At 48.5% G+C, this 23,161-nt stretch overlaps 2 protein-coding genes across 2 annotated transcripts in view; both read right to left on the bottom strand.

Annotated features, from left to right (window-relative positions):
- BLOC1S3 (biogenesis of lysosomal organelles complex 1 subunit 3) overlaps positions 1–23,161 on the bottom strand; it is a 284,248-nt gene that overhangs the window by 168,091 nt on the left and 92,996 nt on the right. The window lies entirely within an intron of this gene.
- The window catches only part of LOC137485101 (heparan sulfate glucosamine 3-O-sulfotransferase 3A1-like), a 31,759-nt gene continuing 22,500 nt past the window's right edge, over positions 13,903–23,161 (bottom strand). The window contains exon 2 of the mRNA XM_068209351.1: positions 13,903–14,977. Within this exon, the coding sequence (XP_068065452.1) occupies positions 14,359–14,977 (619 nt within the window). The 3' untranslated portion in view covers positions 13,903–14,358. The remainder of the gene's footprint in view (positions 14,978–23,161) is intronic.

Here is a 23,161-nt window from a genome sequence, read left to right as displayed (position 1 = left end):
CCTTAGCAAAAAGCTGAAGGGAAGCTGAGTAGGTGATGGATATGGGCAGGCACGAAAACAATGAGGTAGTATTTGGCTAAATACATTAGTGATGGCTCTTTGGAACCCCTTCCTCTCCCCCCACAATGGAAGACAGGGTGTAACTGTGTGCCAGAAGTGTTGGATTGGTCTTGTTTGAAAGCCAGACACAAAAAGCAGCTTTGTTGGGCTCCAGGATATCAGGGATAGAATTGATGCTGTCCTGTGAGTGGTATCCCCAGGCACCTTTAAATATTCCTGCTTCTCCTCAGGTTGGTGGCTTGTTCGGTTCTGGCACCTGGCTTTAGGAGGCTGATGACACTCATTTGGTCCATCTCAGGCCACCCCCTTGGTTTTGACAGCAAATGGAGCAGGAGCATCCCTGCAGACAGCACCCCATTAGTGCTGCATGGCAGGGGTCAGCTATGGGGAGCTCCCTTCTGGGCAGCATTTCCAGTGAGTGCAAAAGTGAGGAGAGCTTGTCTGAGGCAGAGTGAAAATTTAACAAGGTAGAAATCTATTTGGATTTGGGTGAAATGTGCTGCTTTGAGCTTGCTAGCATAAGTAAAATACGCTATTTAGTCTGGTAACTGCAGCACTAGCAAAACTGCCCCAGCTGAGGAGAAAGAATGAGAATTTCCAAGCTAAAGAGATAAGAGACACTCCTCGGACCTTGAAACAGACAGTGCAGAGTGACCCAGGAGTTCTTTCTGTCCTTTCTGACAAAAACTGAGTACGAGTGTAACTAGCTGTAAGTGTAATGCGAAATCAGAAGAATGAATATGCATGAATCTATTGTGAGATTCTATGAATATGTAAATTAGCTAGAGTATAAAAGGGATTGGGAGTTTTCAGGGGAACGCATGTCCTTTGAAGGGGAAAGATCCCTCGCATGTGTCCAGCACTGTAATAAAAACATACCGTGCCCTACAAATCTATTGGAATTGTGGGGTCTTGATTTTTCACCAAAATTCCTGTCCCAGGAGATGGACAAGCCCAGAAATGAGAGATTGTGGTGAAGGAATTCTGTCCTTTCCTGCTGGTCACAGCTGTGGCACTATCACAGGACTCTGAGGAAAGGCCCTGGCAGCTCACCCTGCCACCCTCTCATTATCCACCAAGTCATCCTTTCAGTGAAATCTCTTTCAGTATCCTGTGCAGGAACCCCTTCCTTGTAAAATGATGCCACAGGCAGGGTTTTGGAGGTGAGTTGATTTCTTTGAGATTTCTTTTCAAAAAGCTGTATTTACCCTTTCATTTCACTGCCTGTCTCGCAGTCTTAGGGCCTGTGGGTAGGAATTCTTTTCCTGGTAGTTACGTGGTGTGTTTCTGCAGAGGAAAGTCATTTACATCCATTAAGTCTCAGAACTGTGAGGTATAAATAGAAGAATTAATTCCCACTCCATAGCATAGCTGGCCAGCTTGATTAAATGCAGACCTAGAGGATCAAACAGCACCAAAATGAGTGACCAAAGTCCCTGCTCCAAGCTCAGCTTGTTGTAGGTCTTGGATCCCTTCTCCTACAGATTGAGAAATGGTTACTGTTAAGTGAAATAGATTTTGCTTGGCTCCTTCATTCAGGGCAGGATTTCCAGCGTTTTCCAGGGCTTCACCCAATCTCATGGGTCTTCTTTAAATCCTTCTGCAGCTTCTCTGCCGACATCTCAAGGTGTGCAGCTGCCCAGGACCTTACAGACAGGATCCTACCTAAATTCCAGGTCCTCTGTGCAGGCAGCCACCTCAATGGGGAGTGGTGAAAACTGAAAGTCTTCGAAATGAAAAATCTTTAAACTAAAAGTTTTTTAGAGCTGGCAAAGTTGAGAAAAGGGGGATGTGTAGGAGCCTCTGGGCTTGGAGAAGGCATTTAGGGCTTGGAGGGACAAAAGTGGCCAGATAAACAGCAGAGTGGTAGATGCTGTGCCTGGTCTGTGTGTGTCCCAAGGCAGGGACACATCTGGAGTAATCCACGGAGGTACTAAAATACTGAAGGAACTTCCACATACAGGTCTTGGTGACCATCAGTCTCACCAAAAACACATCATGAGCTGCACAGGAGAGCTGGGATGGGCCTTGGCTCTGCAGTGAGGCAGGACCCAGCTTGTGGCTGTGCTCCACGGGCAGCTGGCATGCACTGATGGAAAACCCTGGTGCAGCTCCAGCTCCTGGGGCTGCCACGGATTCTCCAGACACTTCTGGCTCTAGGCTTGGAGTCAAGCCAGAGTGAATCTCACAGAGGGGCTGGGATGAGCAGGGGGTAATGAGCTCTTTAGAGGGCCATGAATAGCAGCTTTCATGAGCTGTCATTTCCCATTAGAGCTGACTAAACGTGGAAACACAGCACAAGGCTTTGGCAGGAGAGGTTCCCTGCCTGCAAGTCCCAGCCAGCTCCATCCACAGTCTCCTCTGGCTCTTTGGAGACTGAACTTTGCAGCTTGGACAAGCTGCAGTGACTGCTGGACCCACCAGCTGCAGGACACCAGCTCAACTCTTGATTGGCAGCATGGAGAGGGAGAAGAAGGACCAGGACCTTGCTGGGGTGGATGTGAGCTGACGTGGATGTTCTGCGGTGCCTAACTTGAGTGCAAGGTTAGGTTAGATTCCTCCAAGTGCAGGAATCTTCAAACATGATCTTATGCACAGGTTCCTTATGTGTGGGAGCCTCCTGCCAAAAGGTAGCCAGGAATTTGATGTAAAAGCAGAAATTTTCTCCTGTGGCAGGCACATTCTTCTCTCTCTCAAGATTTTTCATAGAGGAGCACAGAGGAAAGAAAGAGGAAACAGTTTCTGTTTCTGCTCCTTGTTTTTCCCGTGTGGAATGTGTTTGGAGAATTGTTTACCTGGGGTGATTGCTTGGTTGAATTCTGGTGAGGATTGTTAGAGCTGATGGCCAATCCAACCCACCTGTGGCTGCACTCCAGAGAGGGTCATGAGTTCTGAGTTAGAGATGGTAGTGAGAACAAGTAGGTATGTTGTTTTAGTATCTCCTTTATATAGTATATTAATGGATTATAGCATAGTTATAATAGAGAAATCATTCAGCCTTCTGAGCTGGAGTCACACATCAGCATTTCTTCCCACTGGGCTCACCTGTGTTTACAATATTCTCCAGTTGTCTTGAAATGGAAAATCATCCTGAGCTGGCTCACAGATCACTTTGCAGAGATCAGCTGTCCACCCATCTACCAAAACCTCCCAAACCTGCCTGGATTTCAGTGCTTGCAGGATGCTGTATAAAAAGAACAGGAGGATGATTGAGTGTCTCTGCTTCCAATTAACCAACTGTGGGGCAAAGTGCCTGAATCTAAGCCTGAGGATGGAGCCACACCCTGTTTGTATGGAGATTTGCAGGAGTTCTTGGTGTCATGTCTGGTTGGACATGGGTGTGGTGTTGCTGGAAAGGAAGGAGAGCTTGGAAAAGCAGTTTCCAACAGGGAGTAACCAAAGGAATTTATAATGCCAATAAATTGGAACTGAGATTACTAAGGCAGAGAGTAATTTTTATGCCCTGGAGCTCATTTATCTGCTTCATTCTGGGTTTGGGTGGTTGGCACATGAAAGGATGAGGGCCAAAGGCTGGGCATGGAAATCCCCAAATCCTGTATCTGACAGAATTAGTCACCGTTTACTCACTGTTTTCTCCAAGCAGTGTGCGGCAAGCATATTTCTCTCTCTCTCAGGATTTTTCATAGAGGTACACAGAGAGAAAGAAAGAGAAAACAATTTCTATTTCTGCTCCTTGTTTTTCCCGTGTGGAATGTGTTTGGAGAATTGTTTACCTGGGGTGATTGCTTGGTTGGATTCTGGTGAGGATTGTTTGAGCTGATGGCCAATCCAACCCACCTGTGGCTGGACTCCAGAGAGGGTCACGAGTTGTGAGTTAGTGAGATATGCCAGTTAGAAAAGTAGGTATGTTGTTTTAGTATCTTCCTTTATACAGTATATTAATGTATTATAGCATAGTTATAATAAAGAAATCATTCAGCCTTCTGAACTGGAGTCAGACATCAGCATTTCTTCCCACTGGGTTCACCTGCATTTACAATAGCAGTGCGTGGGCAGCTCTGGGTGAGCAGCGTGCCCAGCGTTAGCCAGTGCCCAAACCCACACTGAGTGCCTGTGGGTGTGAGGGGGAGAAGGGCTGGGAGGAAGGAAGGGTGGAAAAGCCTCACTGCTCCAAGGCCAGGCTGGAGATGGAATAGAGAAGGGGGTGAAGCACAAATGACAATTCTGCAGGACTGAGCCCTACAGAGACAGCTGCTGCCCTCCAGTTACTCCAGTGGGCTCTCCCCACCTGCAGCTCCCTGGAACCTTCCCTTTCATCCCTCCAATCTTTATTTCATTTGATTAACAAAAAACTTCTTCTCTCAGCAGAGATACTGGAGCCCAGCCTACGGGTTGGGAGAGGAAGGAGGAAATAGCTGCAGCTTGGCAGCTCCCTGCCTTGGGATGGATCCAACAGGAGCATGGGAGCTCACATCCACGAAACCCCAGTGCTCTGCCAAGGCCACACAGGTAGCAAAGAGCCTGATAGAAAGTCAAGTGAAACATCTGGGAGTCCTTTTTTTTCTTTCTTTCTGCTGCCTCCACTGTGTTTCAGGGCAGGAACTCTCAGATTCTCTGCACAGAGGGTTTGCCAGAGCTCCAAATGCTCCAGTCTCCCACATGAACACCCCTTCGTGTGCATCTAGGAGATCTGGGTCAGAGGACAGCAACAACAACCCAAACCAAAATGCCAGTTGATTTGTTAGAATCACAGAATGGTTTTTGTTGAAAGGGACCTTAAAGACCATCCAATTCCACCCCCTGCCATGGCAGAGACACCTTCCCCTGTCCCAGGCTGCTCCAAGCCCCATCCAACCTGGCTTTCCAGGGATCCAGAGGCAGCCACAGCTTCCCTGGGCACCCTGTGCCAGGGCCTGCCCACCCTCTGAGTAAAGAACTAACTTCTGGTTCAAAAACCCATCAGATCTGGTGCATTTTTGTCCAGGGAAATGGTGGAATCACCATCCCTGGAAATGTTAAAAAAAATGTGCAAATGTGGCCCTTGGGGACATGGTTTAGTAGTGGACCTGGCAGTTCTGGGTTAATGGTTGGATTTTATGATCTTAGAGGGCTTTTCCAAACTTAATTATTCTATGATTTTAGGAGGGGGAGTGAAGCATCCAAAATGCATCCAGTAAAGCTTTTTAGTAACTTTTCCTTTCTTCCTGAAAAACATCTTATCCAGCCTGGGAAAAGGAGTCCTGCCATGTAACTTGACTGATTATTCCCTAATACCAACAAATAGCTTAAATAAATAATTTCCTACCATCACAACTAGCAAATTCTGTTTGTGTGAGCCACCCAGCTGAGGGACAGTGACAGAAGTGAAATAAATGATTTCAGGAATTAATTGTGAGCAGGGAAGAAATCCAGTGTCTGATACAGGAAAGACACATGAAACAGGGAAAAAAAAAAAAAAACAACAAAAAACAACCACAGGAAAATATATTTTAAACATCCACAGAAGACATGCAAATGCAGGCACAACGAGGGGCCTCTGGATTTTTCCTAATGAACTCTAATGCAAAGAGGAAATGAAAGAACTCTCTTTTCCACTCTCCCCAGTTCCAGAACCTCTGTGCTGGAGTGGGGGGAAGGCTGAGGGGCTGGAGGGTGAGGGACAGGGAGGGACATGTCTGCTCTCAGCCTGACAAGCAGGACTGTATTTCTGATGGAATATTCTTGTTTGTTAAGTGAAACAACTAACTCAGCAAAACTGGAATTTTCAGCAGGAGAAGAATAGCCTGGATAAACTTCTTGGCTGAGTAGTTTTGTTTCTCCTTTTTTTTTCTAAAAAGGGTTTTCAAGATGGTTCAGTATCTGAGGCCATTTATTTTTTGAAATAGAAAATCCAGTTTTCTACTCTGTGATACTTTTCATTTTGAATTGTAAGCTAAATATTCCATGAATGGGACTTCTCTACTGAAGGTTTGGGAGAATTGAAACCAAATGTTAGAAAATTATCTATTCAAAAGGACTTGGCTTGACTCGACTCAGACAACTGTTGCTTTTTTAAACTATAAACAATATTAAAATTCTGACTGTTTATCCCCATATGACTTGAGGATTGTTTACAATTTTTAGACATTTTTCAGGAACTGAAAACCTGTTTCTCATGTATATTTATGCTGGCAGCTGCTATCAAAAGGACAGCTCAGCTCCTCGAAAAGTGGAAGCATATGACAATTTTCTCTTCAGTGAAGCTGGTAAAATATGGGGTGTCAAAGCAGGATGAATTTCCCAGGCTAGTGGGACAGTTTGGCTGTCCAGGCAGTGGTTGCAGGCTCCTCGGTGGCACTGTCCTCTGCAGTGACAATGCCCAGGGTACAACATGCACCACGAGCCCCTCCCTGCCCCCATGCCCTCCCCATCCAGGGCACATCGTGTCTGACAGGGGTTTAGGGGTTCAGACATCAAACTCTGACTTTGGATGCCCATTCCCTGGGATCCCAGAGCAGCTGTGGCTGCCCCATCCCTGGAAATGTCCAAGGCCAGGCTGGACAGGACTTGGAGCAGCCTGGGATGGTGGAAGGTGTGCCTGCCCATGGCAGGGGGTGGAATGAGTTGGGCTTTAAGGTCCCTTCCCACCCAAACCATTCTGGGATCTGGTGTGGAATGCTGCATCCGGGACCAGGCTCTGCTGGAAAAAGATCAATTCTGCCATTTACAAGATTTTCTAAGCTGGTGAAAGCCCAGATGTGTATGTGCAGTCCTTTACTACATCAGCAGCATCTTCCAGACACCGGGGTCACTGCAGGTCAGGGAGAGCTCACGTCTTGCTCACTCAGATGTACAGGGTTAATATCCAATTTATACAGGCAGAGCTGGCTGTGCCCTGAGCCCCAGCAGCTCCCAGGAGAAGTCATACAAATAATTTCTTCATTTCACCTTGAGTCTTCCCGTTGTGGAAAAATGGAGGAGTTTGGTCTCAGGACAATACTGGGTCTGAGTCAAAGGGAAGGGGAGCAGTGAGGGGGTTTCTAAGTCATGGTGTATCATTGCCATTGGTTTTGTCTTTTATAATTCCTGTTATTCCTTTGTCTTTTTACCATTCCTGTGGTGGGTGGGGATGTGCCTGTGGGATAGGATGTGCCCCTAAATTGCAGTTCTTGGACTGTAGGGCCAACAGACCCTGTCAGAACTTAACAGAGCTGATTAAAACCCAGGAGGGAAATGGCTCCTGGCATTCCATCAGGTCTGGTGATGCTGCTGGGAGCCCTGGTGGGGTGCTCCCTCTGCCTCCACCAGCCCTGCTCCTCTCTGGAGCCTGCCCCTGCTCAGGGCACAGCCAGCACTGCACATCCCAAAGCCGTGGATCCCAGGAAAGCACTGGAGCTCATTTTGCACTGGCAGAGCCCTGGAGAGCTGTGAGTGAGCAGAAAGGTGAGTGATTAGACTGGTGACTGCGTTTGCCCTGTCGATGGGATGCATTTGGCCTCTCCCCTCTGTGCTCTTAAACCTGTCCTGCTCAGGAGAACGTTCTCACTCCACTGCCATCTCCTGTGTGCCCAGCCATGGGGGTGCCCAGCAGTGAGCTGGATGGAAAATCTATTGATTCTCTTCCATCAGCCCTGTACAAGGGAAGGGAAGTTCTCCCCAGCCACTAGCTCTCAGCCATTTCCTTTAGATTGCTGCTCACTAATCACAGCAGGTGGTGGAAGAACAAAAGAAATGAGCTGGAGAAACTCTGGCCAAGCAAGTCTAACCTACAGCCTCACCATTGCCTCAGCATTAATGGAGAAACTCAGAAAGGCTGGTTTGTCTGGGAAGAAGGACCTTCCTTTTCCAGGAGCTGATCTCCATTTCCAGGAGCTGATCTTCATTTCCAGGAGCTGATCTCCATTTCCAGGAGCTGATCTGAGTTGCAGGGACACATTTGTGGGGTTAACAAGCAACATTTGCAGTTCCTCTGCTGCACTGAGGACCTCGGGTAACGCTTACAGCAGCGAATTTGGCCTCCAGAAGTCACACAGCTGTCTGAAGAACCACGACACCATGATGGCCATTATTATTCCTAATTAACCATGTGGAAATGCAGGCGCTGGGTCTTTCTTGAGGGGCTTTGCTTGGCTCCCAGCAGCTTTCCCCACAAGCCAGGCTGCCTGTAGGGCATTCCTTGGCCAGCAGAACTGGGAGGTCAGGGGCCAAGCTGCGTGCTCGAGGCTCGGCGTGGTGTTGGCCTTCTCCTGCAGCTTCGCACCCCGATGGATGAGGATCCAGAGCTGTGTCCATGAGTGCTGAGCCCGAGGGCAGTGCTGGAGACAGGCAGAAGATGAAGGAGGTATAACTCTTCACAAAAGCCATGGCTGGCCAATATTTTAGGCAATAAGTGCTGAGAACTGAGGAATGCAGCCTTGTTACTGCCTGTCTGAGCAGAATTAATTCTGCACATTGGCTGCTCCAGAGTTTTCTGCCCAGGTGTCGATGGCTTCTTACCACCACATCGATATTTCTGTATTTCAGCAAAATTCCCCACTTCTAGTCTGGATAGTCCTTTCTGGGTGGAGTGCAAACCCAGATTGTTAACTCCGGATAACCGTAATTAAAAGAAAATAAAATCAAAGGTGCTCAGAAAAGAAATGGAAAATTTTTCTGTGGAAGCCAAAAGATTATATTAAACTTCAGTGGTTTAATAAAATATTATGAAGTTTGGGAGCATATTTTCCTTGGGACTTAATCTGTTTATACATCTAAAAAAGTAAATAGAATATCATTTTACTTGACCACACAGCAAACCTGATACAGGAGGGCTTCTCCACTGTATATATTTCTGGAGGAATTCCTTTCCCCTCGGGTTTCACACACTGTGAACTGGGACCATTCCTGAGCTACCCAGGTCAGGGAAAGCAGGAATTCTTCCATCTCAGTGGAGAAATGCTGTGGATGGGACAGGGACAGCAAAGGGGTGAGCACTGGGGGAGATAGGGAGACCTGAATTTTTGAGGATTTTTGCAATTTAAAGAAAGGAATTTTTGCAATTTAAAGCATTGACATTGATTTTTGCAATTTAAAGCATTGACCTTGATGTGGTGGAAAACAAGAGGTCACGGGAACCATGCCAGTGGTGCCACTGGGGAGTTCACAGAAGGCAGAGCCATGGAGTGAGTTAGGTTTAGGAGACTGAAATCAGACACAAATGGGTAATTTTGTGGTTTCCCCTTTTTTCATAAAGCTTCCCCCTCTTTCCAGGTTGCTGCCACCAGCAAAAAGAAAGCACAGCCTCTCAGTACCCGTAAACTTTATTAAATGTGTGCTTTTCATTCCTAAATTAAATTAAAATATCTTTTTTTTTTTTTTCATACTGAAATAGCACCAAAGGGAGAAGGATGACAGTATCACCAAGTGAAGGGGAGGGAGGAGAGAAAACCCAGAAACTGCTGCATACAATCAAGGGATGTTTTAATGGCTAGGAAAATGGGTAATATTTCCCCTTCATCTGGAGACTTGATGCTGTGAAGTGTGTATGTGGGAGAACTGAGAATCAGTGCAAGAATCACCCTGTGCAGGGTAGGAAAGGCCAAAATACTGCTGGAAACTTCTTAGTGCTGCACCCAAAGGCCACCCTGACATCAGGCACAGGAGTCTCACACACTGATCTCCAGGGCACCCTGGTGTATAAACTCCTTTTAGCTGTGTAGATCATTGAGTGGCAGCATTTCCACAGCAGCTGATAAAATTCCCCGTGGCACAAAATCAGCACCAAGGATACCAGGGGCACAGCAGCCCCATCCTTGCCCTTCCAGGAATGGCAGTGATGGATTTCACAGCAGCAGAAAGACCTGGTATTGCCTTGCCAAACTGCACCGGTAAAGAAAACCCAATTTTTTCTGAATTTTTCAGTTGAAACAGAGAGCAAAGAGCTTCCCACACTCCAGGTTTGGCTGAAAGCTGTTGCTGATGGGTTAAAGGGAGGTCTCACCTTGTACGACCTTTCTGAACTCTACGAGCCTGTGCCAAAGCATGTCAACAGCAGTGGAGAAAAAATTACTTTTGAGGACTTTGGGGCAATCCTGGTGCTCAGCACACCCAAGCCCACACTCCTGGTGGTCCAGGAGAGCTGTGGGGCCATTTGTGGCTGTGTCTGTCTCCTCAGAGATCATGGAACCACAGGATGGTTTGGATTGGAAAGGACCACAAAGCTGATCTCATTCCAGGGACACCTTCCACCATCCCAGGTTGGCTGCAAGTCCATTCTAGCCTTGGACAATTCCAGGGATGGGGAATCCACCACCTGGGCAGCCCAGGCCTCACCATCCTCATTGTATAAAACTTCCTTAGGATCAATTTGGCCCTTGATGCTGATAGGATGCCTTGGAAAGGTTGGTGTGGGTTCTTAAATCCAAAATTTGGATTTGTTCTAAAATCCAAACATTGCATCACATAAAAGCCTGAGCTTCATCAATGCCATATGAAAGATTTGATTATTGAGACCAGAAGCATTTTAATAACCAAATTATTTTCCCATAGTTAATGTTTTGATTTTTCTGCCTTTTTTTGAGGAAAACACTTTTTTATTTATAGCTACTTTTGATTTCATTTCCAATACATGTGCTCAGCCCTGCAGGCCCAGAAGGGATGCAGTTTTCAATAGTTTACTTCCAATTCTTCTTAGGTTAAAATAATCTAAACTTCATGGCTGGATTTTCAAATAAGCCTAAAGAGTTTAGAGGCTTAAATGCTATTAGAGTTCAAAGCAATTTGGTTGCCTGACCTCTTTTTAAAAGCCATTGTTCATATGTGGAGGGATTTTTAAAACTACTTATGGCCCAGATCAAAACCAATCAATCACAGTCCCAGATCCCTAAATAGCTTTACAAGGTGTGCAACAAGGTATTCAAACCCCTGGAAGTGAGGGGGAGTAAAACATTGAAGCATTTAGGGGAGAGTATTCCTAAGTGGCTGAGCTTGATATGCTGGGAAGAGTTTTTAAAGGCACATTTGATGGGCTTGTGCACATATCAGGGCTCTACTGATTTAATGGCAGGGATTTGGTGGCAGGTGCAGATATTCAGCTGTAAAAAATGCTGGGTATTGCTGTAGCTTGTGCAATATGGGGAGACCAGTCTGTGGCCCTATAAAGCTGCTTTATGGTAGTGCAAATGTGACTGTATGGGAGAAAATAGCAATATAACTCTATTGATTTTTTAAAGCATCACATTTGTAAGTGATGTTTATATTTGTCTGCTGGTTTTGGCTGCAGTAGAGTTCATTTTGTTCATAGGACTGAGGTTTGGATTTGTGCTGGGAACAGTACTGATAACCCAGGGATGCTTTCACTGTGGCTGAGCAGTTCTTACACAAGCATCAAGGCTTTTCCTGCTCCTCCAGTGAGGAGGCTGGGGAGCTGGGAGGGGACACAGCCAGGACAGCTGACCCTGACGGGTGCAATATGGGTCTGGATATTCCAGACCATATGGCATCATGCTCAGCATATAAAAGTGGGCAAAGAATGAAGCAGGAAATTTTTGGAGTGGTGGTGTTTGTCTTCTCAAGTCACCATTCCAAATGTGAGGGAACCGTGCTGTCTTAGGGATGAGCATCTGAGCACCCATGGGAAGCCTGAAATTAATTACTTAGTTTGCTTTTCTTGTGTGTGTAGCTTTTGCTTTACCTATTAAATTTTCTTTATCTCAACCCACAAGTTTCCTTAGATTTACTCTTCCAATTCTCCCCCCATCTCACCTATGGAATGAGTGAGTGGGGCTGAGATCCCAGCTGGGCTTAAACCACAGTAACTTGTCTGTATTATCCCCACCTTAATTCTCCTTGAAATACCAAAGAAATGGCATGCTAAAATCTTCTTTTCAGCTGGGAAGACCTCATATTTTGTGCCTTGCTGGTACTGGCACCATTTGGTTATGCCTGTGAGTGACTGATGCCTCATCCTCGCTACCACCTTGGTTTTTCCATTTGAATGAAAGAGCACAGCATGGCAGGATATCCATCCCCATTCCTGCCCCAAAAACCCTGCTCTTAGAATATTTGTCCCAATAATTACCTGCCATCCCTTTGGCTACACCTCATGCCCATTCTGACCATTGCTCCCCTCACCTCCTGTGACACACAGGGGAGGGGTGATGTGACACCATTACCAAGAACCCAGTGTTCTCCCAGCTTCTGATTTGAGCTGCAGATGCTGGGGAGGACCATGGCCTCATGGAGCCAGAGCTCTGTGACCATCTCTGATCTGCTCATATCATGCCTTGCGTGAATTTTGAGGGGCTGAAGGGAGGCAGGCAAGAAGAGGGACTGTTGGGTGAAGTGTTTACGCAGATGTGGCATGGGACATTGCCAAAAAAGGCCTTCAAATGGGACATAAATGAGGGAAGAGGTGAAAGCATCAGTGGAGGTAGTGAACATGGCACTGAGCTGTGCCACACCAGGACAGAGGGTTGAGCACAGTCTGGCTTTGGTGCCACCAATCCATCACCACTTCTCTACCAGCCGGGGCATGAGAACCTGGTCTCAGGTAGAGCTTTGTAGTGACAGCTGTGGGTGAAGCTTCTGGGGCCTCACGAGCTGAATGAAGCAGAATTTTCCCTTGGGAAATGGGCCTGGCAGGCAAAACCCTGTGGGTTTGTGTCTTCAGGGGATAGGAGGGTTCCAGGATCTTTGGGAACACAAGGAGACGTGTAGGGCTGAGTAGAAAGGTGGTTTAGGCTGCCAGGAGAAGCTGTGGCTCAGCACGTGCAGAGGAACTCAGTGCCATGAGGCTGAGTGGGTCACCAAACCCTTCTCCTAACTTGCCAAGGTGGAAATGTTTCCCCCTCAGGTGAAATTGTAATTTCTGATACGATTCTCTTTGGACTCTGAAATCTCTGCTCTGCTGGGATTTTATTAATATCCTGCCTGGTATGCAGGCAGCCAGTGAACGTCATCCCCAGGTTTCTTCCTAACCCCATTCCTGGGGGATCCCCACACAGTTTGTTTTGCCCCCTCAGGTACTCTTCAAAGCGGGGCTCAGGAGAGGGAGCTCTACCACGTGGTTCGTGCAGCACCGAGGTGTAACTGGGTACTCCCACAGCTCAGAAGTGCTGAAGGTCAAGAGCCAGCAGATAAATGAGCCCATGGTAACAAAAGACTCTGCTTCACTAACAGATTTCTGTCACTGAAACATTTCAACCAGCTAAAAAAAACGAGGTAAAGGTTTTGCCTGACAGTTTTTAAAGCCCTTCACAACCTTCCAGCTTCCCCCTCAGTTCTCCTTTAGGAAAGAACTATTGTTTTCTCATTCCTCTTTCTGGGCATGATTATTGTTCACTTTTTCCCAACCAACCCTTCCTCCAGTCTATTTAATTCTGGCCCAACTTAAAACATTCATCATTATGGCTTAAACAATGTACACTGGACACCAAGAAGTTTCCTGCATATACCTGGTGGGATGGTGGGTCCCCCCAACACCTTCAAGATGTGCCATCAGCATCATCTCAGTGTGGACCTTCCCATCCCCAAAATCCCTTCAGATGAGCACCCTTTAGGAAAAAAAAAAAACCTTGGAAAACCATTTTGCTGTCTGAGTAGCAAAAGGGATGCAATAGGGAGAACTGGTTTAGAGCCAGCTCCTGTGAATGAGGCCTTTTGACTACCTGGCAATTTTCATTATAGAGTCAAAAGAATCATTTGTGTTCTTTCACTTTTGGCTACCAAAATTATTTTCTCTCAAAACAAAACAAAGGATTATTGGTTTTGGCTTCCTGAAGAGGAAAAATAAGCTTGGCTGATGAAAAGAGCTTGATTTAATGGGGGTAAAAGTAAAACAAAAAATTGGGTAAGTGGAAGCAAAATTCACCAAATGTTTCATGCAATAAAAAAATCCCCTAAGGTAACGTTTGGAAAGCCAAATTAGGTATTAAGCCACCTTTGTTTTATTGTCAAAAGTGGTGAGGTCTGGCCAAAATGGCCCTTGCAAGCTAAAACCTGGCTGAACTTTCAGGAAGACTCTGAGCTACCCCAAGCACTCGTGTCACTGCTAAAAACTTTGCACCTGTGTTTTTTTACAGAGGCAGGGCTAAACCTTGGGCCCATTGAGGGAAGCTGCTCATGTCAGTAGGACCAGGCTCTTGTTCACAGCCTCCTTTTCTGGATGTACACAGCACCTCTTCTCTGAGAGAATAAAGGAAACAAAGCAGCATAAAAAAAAAAAAAAAGAAAAGAAAAGAAAAAAATCAAATCAGAGCAAATCATGTTTCAGCACAGCTATTATTTTTTTTCCGTATTTTCCCCCCCTCTCTACTGATACGTAAAAAAAATATATATATTATATTATATTTTCCTTTTCTTAAATTATTTCTTTCAGCCTCAGTCCCAGCCAAAGTCCTGCCCTGTCATCTGGTAGAACTTCATGTTGAAGGGCCGGTAGAAGTCCCGCAGCCTCTGCACCACCTCCTGGTCGATGTCAGGGTGGGTCCTGCCTTTTGTCTTCCCCAGGCAGTGGGGTTTGCTGCTGCCCTCCGCCTTCTTCAGGCACGGGAAGCCCTTGGTTTTGTTGAAGTAGAAGTGTTTGTCCGTGATGATCCTCTTGAGGCCCAGAAAGTCCTGGACCCTGCCCAGCTCCCCCGCGGGGTCGCTGATCAGCCTCTCCCCACTGACAAAGAGGATCTGCCCGATGGGGAAGTGGAGGAGCCAGTTCTCCAGGTGCTTGGCGTAGATGCCAATCTGGATGGCGCTCCACGAGGTGTCGATCAGGCCCGTAGTCCTGTTTTTGAAGGTCAGGCTCTCAAAGGTGGGAATGTCAGGCTTCTTGGAGAGCGTCTGGGTGTAGTCCGAGATGGCTCTGGTCACGGGGTCCCGCACCACCACGATGAGCTTGGTGCCCTTGGACATGGAGGAGATGCGGGCTGGGGCCTCCTTGGTGACAAAGTAGCTGGGGGTCTTCTCCATGGTGATCTGCCCCTCCAGCGTCCTGGGCATCAGGTCCCTGCCAGAGGGGGAACGAGGGACATGTCAGTGCCAAAATGCCCTGGGCAGGGTCGGGGAGTTGGATGTGGGCAGAGCTCTGGGGGTGTCCTGGGGATCAAGGGCAGGATGGTCCTGAGCCTCCTGCCTCTGGCCCAGCCCTTCCCTCCATGCATTTACTGTCAGGAGGCCACAATGCTCTGATTCTGCAAACACCTGAGCTTGTCCTTGATTTCCCACTTCCTTTCACTGTCCATTTACCAGGAATTACACCTGAACTCACAGAATAATTCACACAGAATTCACAGAATCTCTGGGTTGGAAGAGATCTCCAAGACCATCGAGTCCAGCCCAGCCCCAACACCTCAACTGAACCCTGGCACCCAGTGCCACATCCAGTCTGTTTTAAACACACCCAGGGATGGGGACTCCACCACCTCCCCGCGCAGCCATTCCAGAACTTTATCACCTTTCTGGGAAAAACTTTTTCCTAATACCCAAGCTGTATTTCCCTTGGTGCAGCTTGAGACTGTGTCCTCTGGTTCTGTCAGTTCCTGGAGAAAGAGACCAACCCCACCTGAGCACAGCCACCCTTCAGGAGCTGTAGAGAGTGATAGGTCACCCCTGAGTCTCCTTTTCTCCAGGCTGAACACCCCCAGCTCCCTCAGTCATTCCTCACAGGGCTTTGTGTTCCAAGCCCAAATTCATTTTGCCTGTTCAAGCCCTGCCCTCTGGATGGGGTCCCACCTCTCTTCTTGCAATGGCAGGAACACAGCACATCTCAACCATCCTAATGCCCTACGCCTTTAAATTCCTCCCTGCCCACACTGGGGTTTCCTGCACAGAGGCTTAAATTCCCTGGAATAACAGTGAATTCCTGGAGAAACAACACTCCCTTCCTGTCCGACAGGGGAATTTTCAAGGGCCAGGATGCAAGACTTTATTTTTTGGGATTTCCAAGGAGGCAGCAAGTTGGTGCCATGAAAAAATGTGCAATGTCAGCCCCCTGACCTCAGCAATTTCCTTCTTTCACCCAAAGATATCCCACACAGCAGCTGCTTTGGGAAGCTCTCCTAGAGTGAAGTGGGAAGGGGCTTGGGGCTCGGGCCAGGGTTCATCCTGTTCCGTGGTCCCCTGAGAGTTCAGAGCCCTCCTGGGCCAGGATTGGGTGTGATTTGCTGAAGAGCCACAGGATTTGGTGGCTGGATACCCTGAGCTCCTTCATGTTAAACAAGGCACACCAGGAAGGTGTAGGAGCCTTTGGAGCAGGTGACTCCCAGCTCCTCTCCCTCTCCTGCTCATCCCACTTGCATGCCACACCACATCCCATCCCTCACACACATCACTCCTACATCACACCCAGACCCAGTGATGCCTCAGGTTTAGCTTTTATATTTTTCAGATTCTGTGGTGCTTTAGTGTGTGGGTCTGGGCTTCATATCAGGGGATGGTGAGCTCTCTGCACAGAGCAGGGAGACAGAACAATTCCTTCTCCAGCTGGGCACCAAGGACAAATGATCCAAATCTCAGGCCCAAGAGCACAAACAATGTGGGCTGGAGAGAGAAAAACAAGCAGGATGGGACTGCATGGGCTAAAGCTGGAATGGGACAATGAACTCCAGTGTGCCAATGGAGCAGAGCTGATCACAGGGAGAGCCCCCGGGAGCGCTCGTGCATTTTGGGACCATTTGGGTTCATCTTGGGTGCAGCCCTGGCTGGGCTCTGGTGCTGCCCAAGGTGGATCCATGGAGGAGATCCTTTGAATAAATCCCTGCTTTATTCTTTAGCTCTGTCCAGCCTCTGCTCTAGGTCAGATTCACACAAAACCCCAGATTCCCACCCCCATCGTTTGGTGACACACAAATCCTTCCTGCCTCCCAATCCATGCTCAGCACTTTCCCTCTCCACAGCTGATCTTCCCACGGTCCAGTCCTTCCCAGGGGGAATGGGGGATGGATGGGGGGTGCCTGCAGCCCCAGTGAGGTTCACACCATGCCACCAGCAGCTCTCATGGCAGCTGCAGCCCCCCACACCCTGACCCCTTGGCTCTGACCCTGTGTGTGAGATGAACTGCTCCCTGCCCGCCTCCCTGCAACCATCCTGCAGCAGCAACATCTGGCTTGCAAACCTGTGCAATATGCCAGCAAAATTGAACCCATCTATCAAAAAAGCAACAATGAAAAGGCAACAGAAGCTAAAAACAGCAATAATAACCAAACCCCAGGCTGTTATGTTACAAATGAGAGAGCAAGGAATGGCCCCTCCTAAAGCAATTCCCTTTGCAACCACCTTACACAGGGGTTGAGCAAAGACATCTCCCAGAGAAGTCAAACCTTTGCTGAGGCTTTCTGTCTGGGGGAAACTCCAAGACTTTGGGACATTCAGGCTGGGGAATAAGCAAGCTGAGGAGTATGAAAGATCTCTCATACATCCTGAAGATGTGAAGACAAAGGGAATCACCACTGACAATAATGTGGTGTTAGAGCACCCAAGGACCCTCCCTGCTTTCATGGCTTGGGATGAGCTGCCAATGGATTTGAGAACAAACACCTTAAAGCAAACTGCAAAGGGGAAATCTGCCCTCTGTTAGCTTTTCCCTGCTCAGCAGCTTCGCTGCAGCTTGATTTTCCTCCCCAGAAATGTCCAGGGTCTGGCTGGGATCTGAAGCACCCCAGCCTGAGGCACTGGTGGGAAAGGAAATCTGTCGTGGTGGCAAGTGCTGTTTTTAAGGAGGTGCCGCTGAAGGGGTCACTGCAGACAAAACTGTTTTTAAAAAATTTCTGCTCTTTCTGAAAGAGCCCCACAGCTCTGCAATCAGCCTTGGGTCCTGTGGAAGAGGGTAAGGAAGAGCCAAATCTGCTCCCAGAACGGTCACAGGGTGGATGGGACCCTCTAGATGGGGTGGGGTAGCAGGGCAGAGAGGGAACATGAACTGTCTGAGGGGGCTTATTTCATCTCTGACTTCTCCACAGAAACACTGCCAGAATTCTGTCTCCAGGAAGGAGCCAGACACGATGGTGACAGGCATGTGACAGGGCTGGCAGCTCCAGGGGAAACACAGAGCCTTCTCCATCATGGAGCTCTCAAACAAGCAGGGCAGAGAAACTGAGGCACAGCCAGCATCGTGGCTTGGTGCAACCTCACAGCCCCAGAGGGGTGTGTGCTGCTCCCTGGGCCACTGCTGCCACCAGCACCTCATCTTCTTCTTCCCCCACCATCTCTCTTTTTCTTCCAAATCATTTTAAGCAGTGACTCTGCAACAGGAATTTATAAAAAACCCAAAACTCGCTCTCACAAGCACTCCCCTTCCCCCACCTCCAGCCCACACTCCCAGAAGTGCCATTACAGCATGTTCAGGAGATGACTGAAAAGAAAGATGCTCTAGCAAGAGTGATAACTTGATGTAACCAGGAGCGTGTATGGATACATAAATTCAAAAATGCTGCCTAAAGAGATTAATTCCTCCCTCCCATGAGGCCAGCTGCTAAGCCCAGGGGCTGTGCTGCCCCAGCAGCTCTCACAAGGCTCTGTACTTGCTTTGATGAGCTGTGAGTGTACATGGGAGTGAGCTGAGCCTCCTGCTCTGCCTTCCTTTAGATCTCAGGTGAAATCGATACACGGAAAGATGCATTTCAGGAAACTGAGAAAGATTTTAAAAAAAACCTCCAAGAAAAGCTGTGAGACTGAGGAAGCTGACAGGAGAGGGGCAAAAGATCAGAGAGGTCTGCAAGAAAAAAAGAAAATCCCTCATTGTGTTGTTGGATGTAAAATCAAACCCAACTGGCATTCATAGCAAAAGGACACCCTTGCCACTGATTTTAATGAGGATGGATTAAGCTGAGCTTGGAGCAAAACAAGAGGCAGGAACAGTCCTAGGAGAGGACAAGGAGCCCTGGGTCTCTCCTGTCCTTACCCATCCTGCTGCAGAGGCATTCTCTCTGCATACAGACAATGCTCAGGGAAATTTTGGTGTTATTGGAGGGATCTATGATACAGCTGTCATCTCTCAGAGCATGCTGCACCCTCACAAAACAAGTCAGGAGCCTTGGAATTTCCTTTGTCTCTGCTCTTCCACCCCCATGGAAGCACTGCAAGGCCATGCAGGATGAGTGTTATCACCTGCAGGGTGAATGTATCACCTGCTGAAATACTTGTGGCTTTGTCCCTTGGCTGTGCTCAGAAAGGAGTCCAGCAGTCTCGGGGTCTGGGTGTTGGGATGACCCCGATCCTTGTTCTCCCAGCCCGAGCAGCCAAAGCAGTCTGAATGCGCAGGGTCGGCTTCTCAAGGTTGTTTATTTTCCCTTATCTAGAACATTCTCTCTCTGCCCTGCTGAGCTCTGTCCAGCAGGTCGGCCATGGCATTCTGTCTGCCCTCAGGGCGGTGTTCACATTTTATACCAAAACTCCGTGTGCCATGTTTACAATAACATGCCAATATCTGTCATTTATGTTGGGCAGTGTGTCTGTACCTTAAACCAACAGAAAAGTGTCACCATCACAGCAAGACATGGAGGGCAAGGAGAAGGAGAAGAAGGCCAGGACACGCCCAAATCCCTCCATCTTGTATCCCTGAACCCCATTCTAAAAACCCCAAAATTCTACTTTTTCACCCTGTGTTAATTCAACTACCACACTACTCAAACCCTTGTGGCTTGCAATTCCTCATACAGAGTTGGCAGCTTTTCCCACGGGCTAAAATGGAAGCCACAGGTGTTTTTGACTTGGTGCCAAGGTCCCCAAGCCCCCTGCCAGGGTCTGGAGACAGCCAGGGCAGCCAGAGGGATGTCCTGGACTCTGACACAGCAGCATTGCTTCATTCCCACTATCAGGAAACAATCCCTGGGTTATTTGCTTCCCCAGGATGTTTTGAGGTGGCTGTCCTGCCACCATGGCATGGTCCCTGTGCCCAGTGCAGTGAGGTCCCTCCCAGCACACAGGTTTTACCATCTCCAGTACTCCAGAGGAGCTGAAGTATGAAGAAAGTAGATCAGATATCAACAAGAAATTCTTTACTATGAGAGTGCTGAGATCCTGTCACAGGCTACCCAGGGGGGTGTTCAAAGCCAGGCTGGACAGGGCTTGGGGCAGCCTGGGCTAGTGAAAGGTGTGCCTGCCCACCTTGGCACGAGATGAGCTCTAGTGCCCCTTCCAACCCAAACCATTCTGGGAGCCTGTGGACGCAGTGCACTGAGCTCTGCTGGGATGAAAGGGACAGCTCTCAGCGCACATGGGACATGCTGACACTTTCAGGAACTCACAAAAGTACTCCAAAAACCAGACCTGGTGGCAGGCAGCCACCTACACCTGTGCCACAGCACATCACACTGCTGGGTGACTGCCCTGGTCACAGCCACCGCTGCTGGGGACAAACAGGCACACCATTTCTATGCCACCTTCCCAAACGCAGTGCTCTCCAGAGGCAGAGCCTCTCCTGCCCCAGCCCCCAAATCTGCTGTCTGTGGCTGCTGCTGGCACACAGGGAGGGCTCTGGGAGCTCCTGAGCCCATCCTTACAGCACATGCTGGCGTTTATTTGAGCAAGCCTCAGTATTTATGGATCTCATTACATCTGCAGCCAGCAGCAGCTGTTTCCACACTGTGTCTGTCAAGCAGCATCTCAGCAAAACTGCCTTCCTGTCCCTGCCTCCTCTCCTTCCAGCTAAGCTCCCTCTGAAGTTTAAGTCTGACTGACATGGGTGCAAACCTCCACCTAAAATGCAGCCCCCACGGCTCCTGAGGTGTCTTCTGTGGCCAAACCCCCCACTGAGCACAGCCAGGGCTCCCAGCCCCAAAGCCAGCCCGTGCAGCAGGGCAGGGTGACATGGGAGAGGACAGGCAGCCATGCCCATCCATGCTGTGCCCACCATCACATCCTGGCAGAGGTGTCCATGTGTCCACCCAAGGGCTGTGCCAGTGTTGGATTAAGCCCTTTTCTGACCCAGAGATGGGGTAACTCAGAGGTGTTTTAAAAACTTTCATCCCATTTTCAGTCTCATGTGAAGGGTGAGACAGTACAGGTGTTATAATTCACACCATCACAATCAGAAGCCAACTATTTCCTAATTACAATACACTATGAGTGTTTCTTAACCTATCAACTTTTACCACACCATCCTATAAATACCTTAAAGCCAATCATCTAAAATTACTCTTCATGGGTCCTGATACAGTGCATCTTTCATGGTTCGATTTCTCCATATATACCTGTGTATATATCTATATCATAATTCTTAATTACAATACACTATAAGTGTTTCTTGGCCTATCAGCTTTTGCCACACCATGCTGTAAATTTCCTTAAAGCCAATAATCTAAAATTACCCCTCGTGGGTCCTACTACAATGCATCTTTCATAGTTCTATTTCTCCATACAAATCTCTCTCTCTCTCTCTCTATATATATATATATCATATATATATATAGTCTTTTTTGCAAGGCCATCCTTGGAAACTTGTTTCTAGCTCCATTTCTCTCTCAACAATGTCTGTCCCATTCCATGGCATTTCCAAGTCAGCATTTCTTATCTCAAGGTTTGCATACAGATGCACACCGTGTGAGCCTTTTGTCAGGTTTTGAGGATTTTCTACAAGTCCATTTCCCACACCAGGGGTGCTCAGCAGACCTTCCCAGTTGCACACCAAGTGCCATGGGCACCTCCACTCCTTCCACCACTGGGTTGAACCACCTCAGCGTTTAAGAACAAACCACTCCAGGAATCTCACTGCCTCCAAAATGGACTGGGACACCAAGCTCCCAATGCAGCACTGGAGGTAACAGCTGCTACCACCCTGTCCCGAGGTCAGGAAGCCTCGTCCCTTCCTGAGGAGCTGGGAAATCCATCTAAGGAATGCCACGGAGAATGCAGCTTGTTTGCTGATAACTCCAGAGGCAAAGATCCTTCCTGCACCTCTGGCTGTGACCATGCTCAGGAGGAGCAGCAACAATCACAGAATCCCAGAATCACTGGGTTGGAAGAGACCTTCAAGATCATCGAGTCCAGCCCAGCCCCAACACCTCAACTGAACCCTGGCATCCAGTGCCACATCTGTCGCCCACATCCAGGCTTTGTTAAACACATCCAGGGATGGTGACTCCACCACCTCCCCGGGCAGCCATTCCAGAACTTTATCACCTTTCTGGGAAAAACTTTTTCCTAATATCCAACCTAAATTTCCCTCGGTGCAGCTTGAGACTGTGTCCTCTGGCTATGTCAGTGCTGCCTGGAGAAAGGTGCTGGGATGGGGATAAGCTGCCAACACCACGCTGGTTTGCAAGATTCAGCCTCTCATGCTCATGGCTCCAGACCTGAGGAGGTGCTTTAGCATCCTCTTTTCCCATTCCCAAGCCAGGCACCAGGAAGTGTCTGTGGGGCTGGATTCCTGCCTTGGGCCAGGAGGGTGTTTCTCTGGGAACTTCCCAAAAGGGCCTAATTGAAACCTGTGGAGATTTTTTTCACAGATTCATGGCTTTTCAAAGGAGAAATTTGCACCTGACTGCAACCACCTTTCAGGGAGCTGTGGAGATCAAACAATCCTGGGCTGAGGGCAGGGCAGCCAAGCCACACGGAGCCAAGGCAGGAAACGGTGGTGTCCCCGAGACAAGGGGGTCACACACCCCCAGGAGACCCCGTCAGAGCAGCACAGTGTGACCTCGTGTCACTCCCCTTCGTGTCAGTCCCCTTCATGTCGCTCCCCTGGCTGCAGAGCCACGGGGCTGTGCAGAGAGGGGCAGCATCTGCATGCAAAGAGAGGGCTCTGCTCGCCAGCCCCGTGCCCCTGCTGGGCCTCCCGTGCCCAGCTCTTGTCTCACTCCTCTCCTGGGGATGGAGAGTGTGTGGATCACAGCTAATTACAGCACGCAAACCCTCTGTCTAATTGCTCTGATGAATTATTGACGGGCTGAGCTGCTGCTTTGAGGGCAGCAGGTAGTGGGGAGCACTGTGCTCACGCAGGTGCCCAGGGGCCACCTTGTGCTGAGAAGTGATCCCGGTGTCCCAGCATGCTGTGCCCAGTCTGGGAGAGGAAACTGTGCCAAGAGGTTCCCAAAACATCCACCCTGCTGGAAAGCACATCTGGAGACCAGCAGTGCCTAAGTGCTATTGACAAGCAGAAACTCCCTGGTGTCCTTAGCCCTGCAAGCCATTGATTTTCTCTGCTGGACAAGAAACTCATCGGAGCTGAGGCAACCACAGGTGGCGCTACCAGCTC

The sequence above is a fragment of the Anomalospiza imberbis genome, chromosome 19 (genome assembly GCF_031753505.1).
Source record: "Anomalospiza imberbis isolate Cuckoo-Finch-1a 21T00152 chromosome 19, ASM3175350v1, whole genome shotgun sequence".
Lineage (NCBI taxonomy): Eukaryota > Metazoa > Chordata > Aves > Passeriformes > Viduidae > Anomalospiza > Anomalospiza imberbis.
This window is presented reverse-complemented; position numbering and strand designations above follow the sequence as displayed.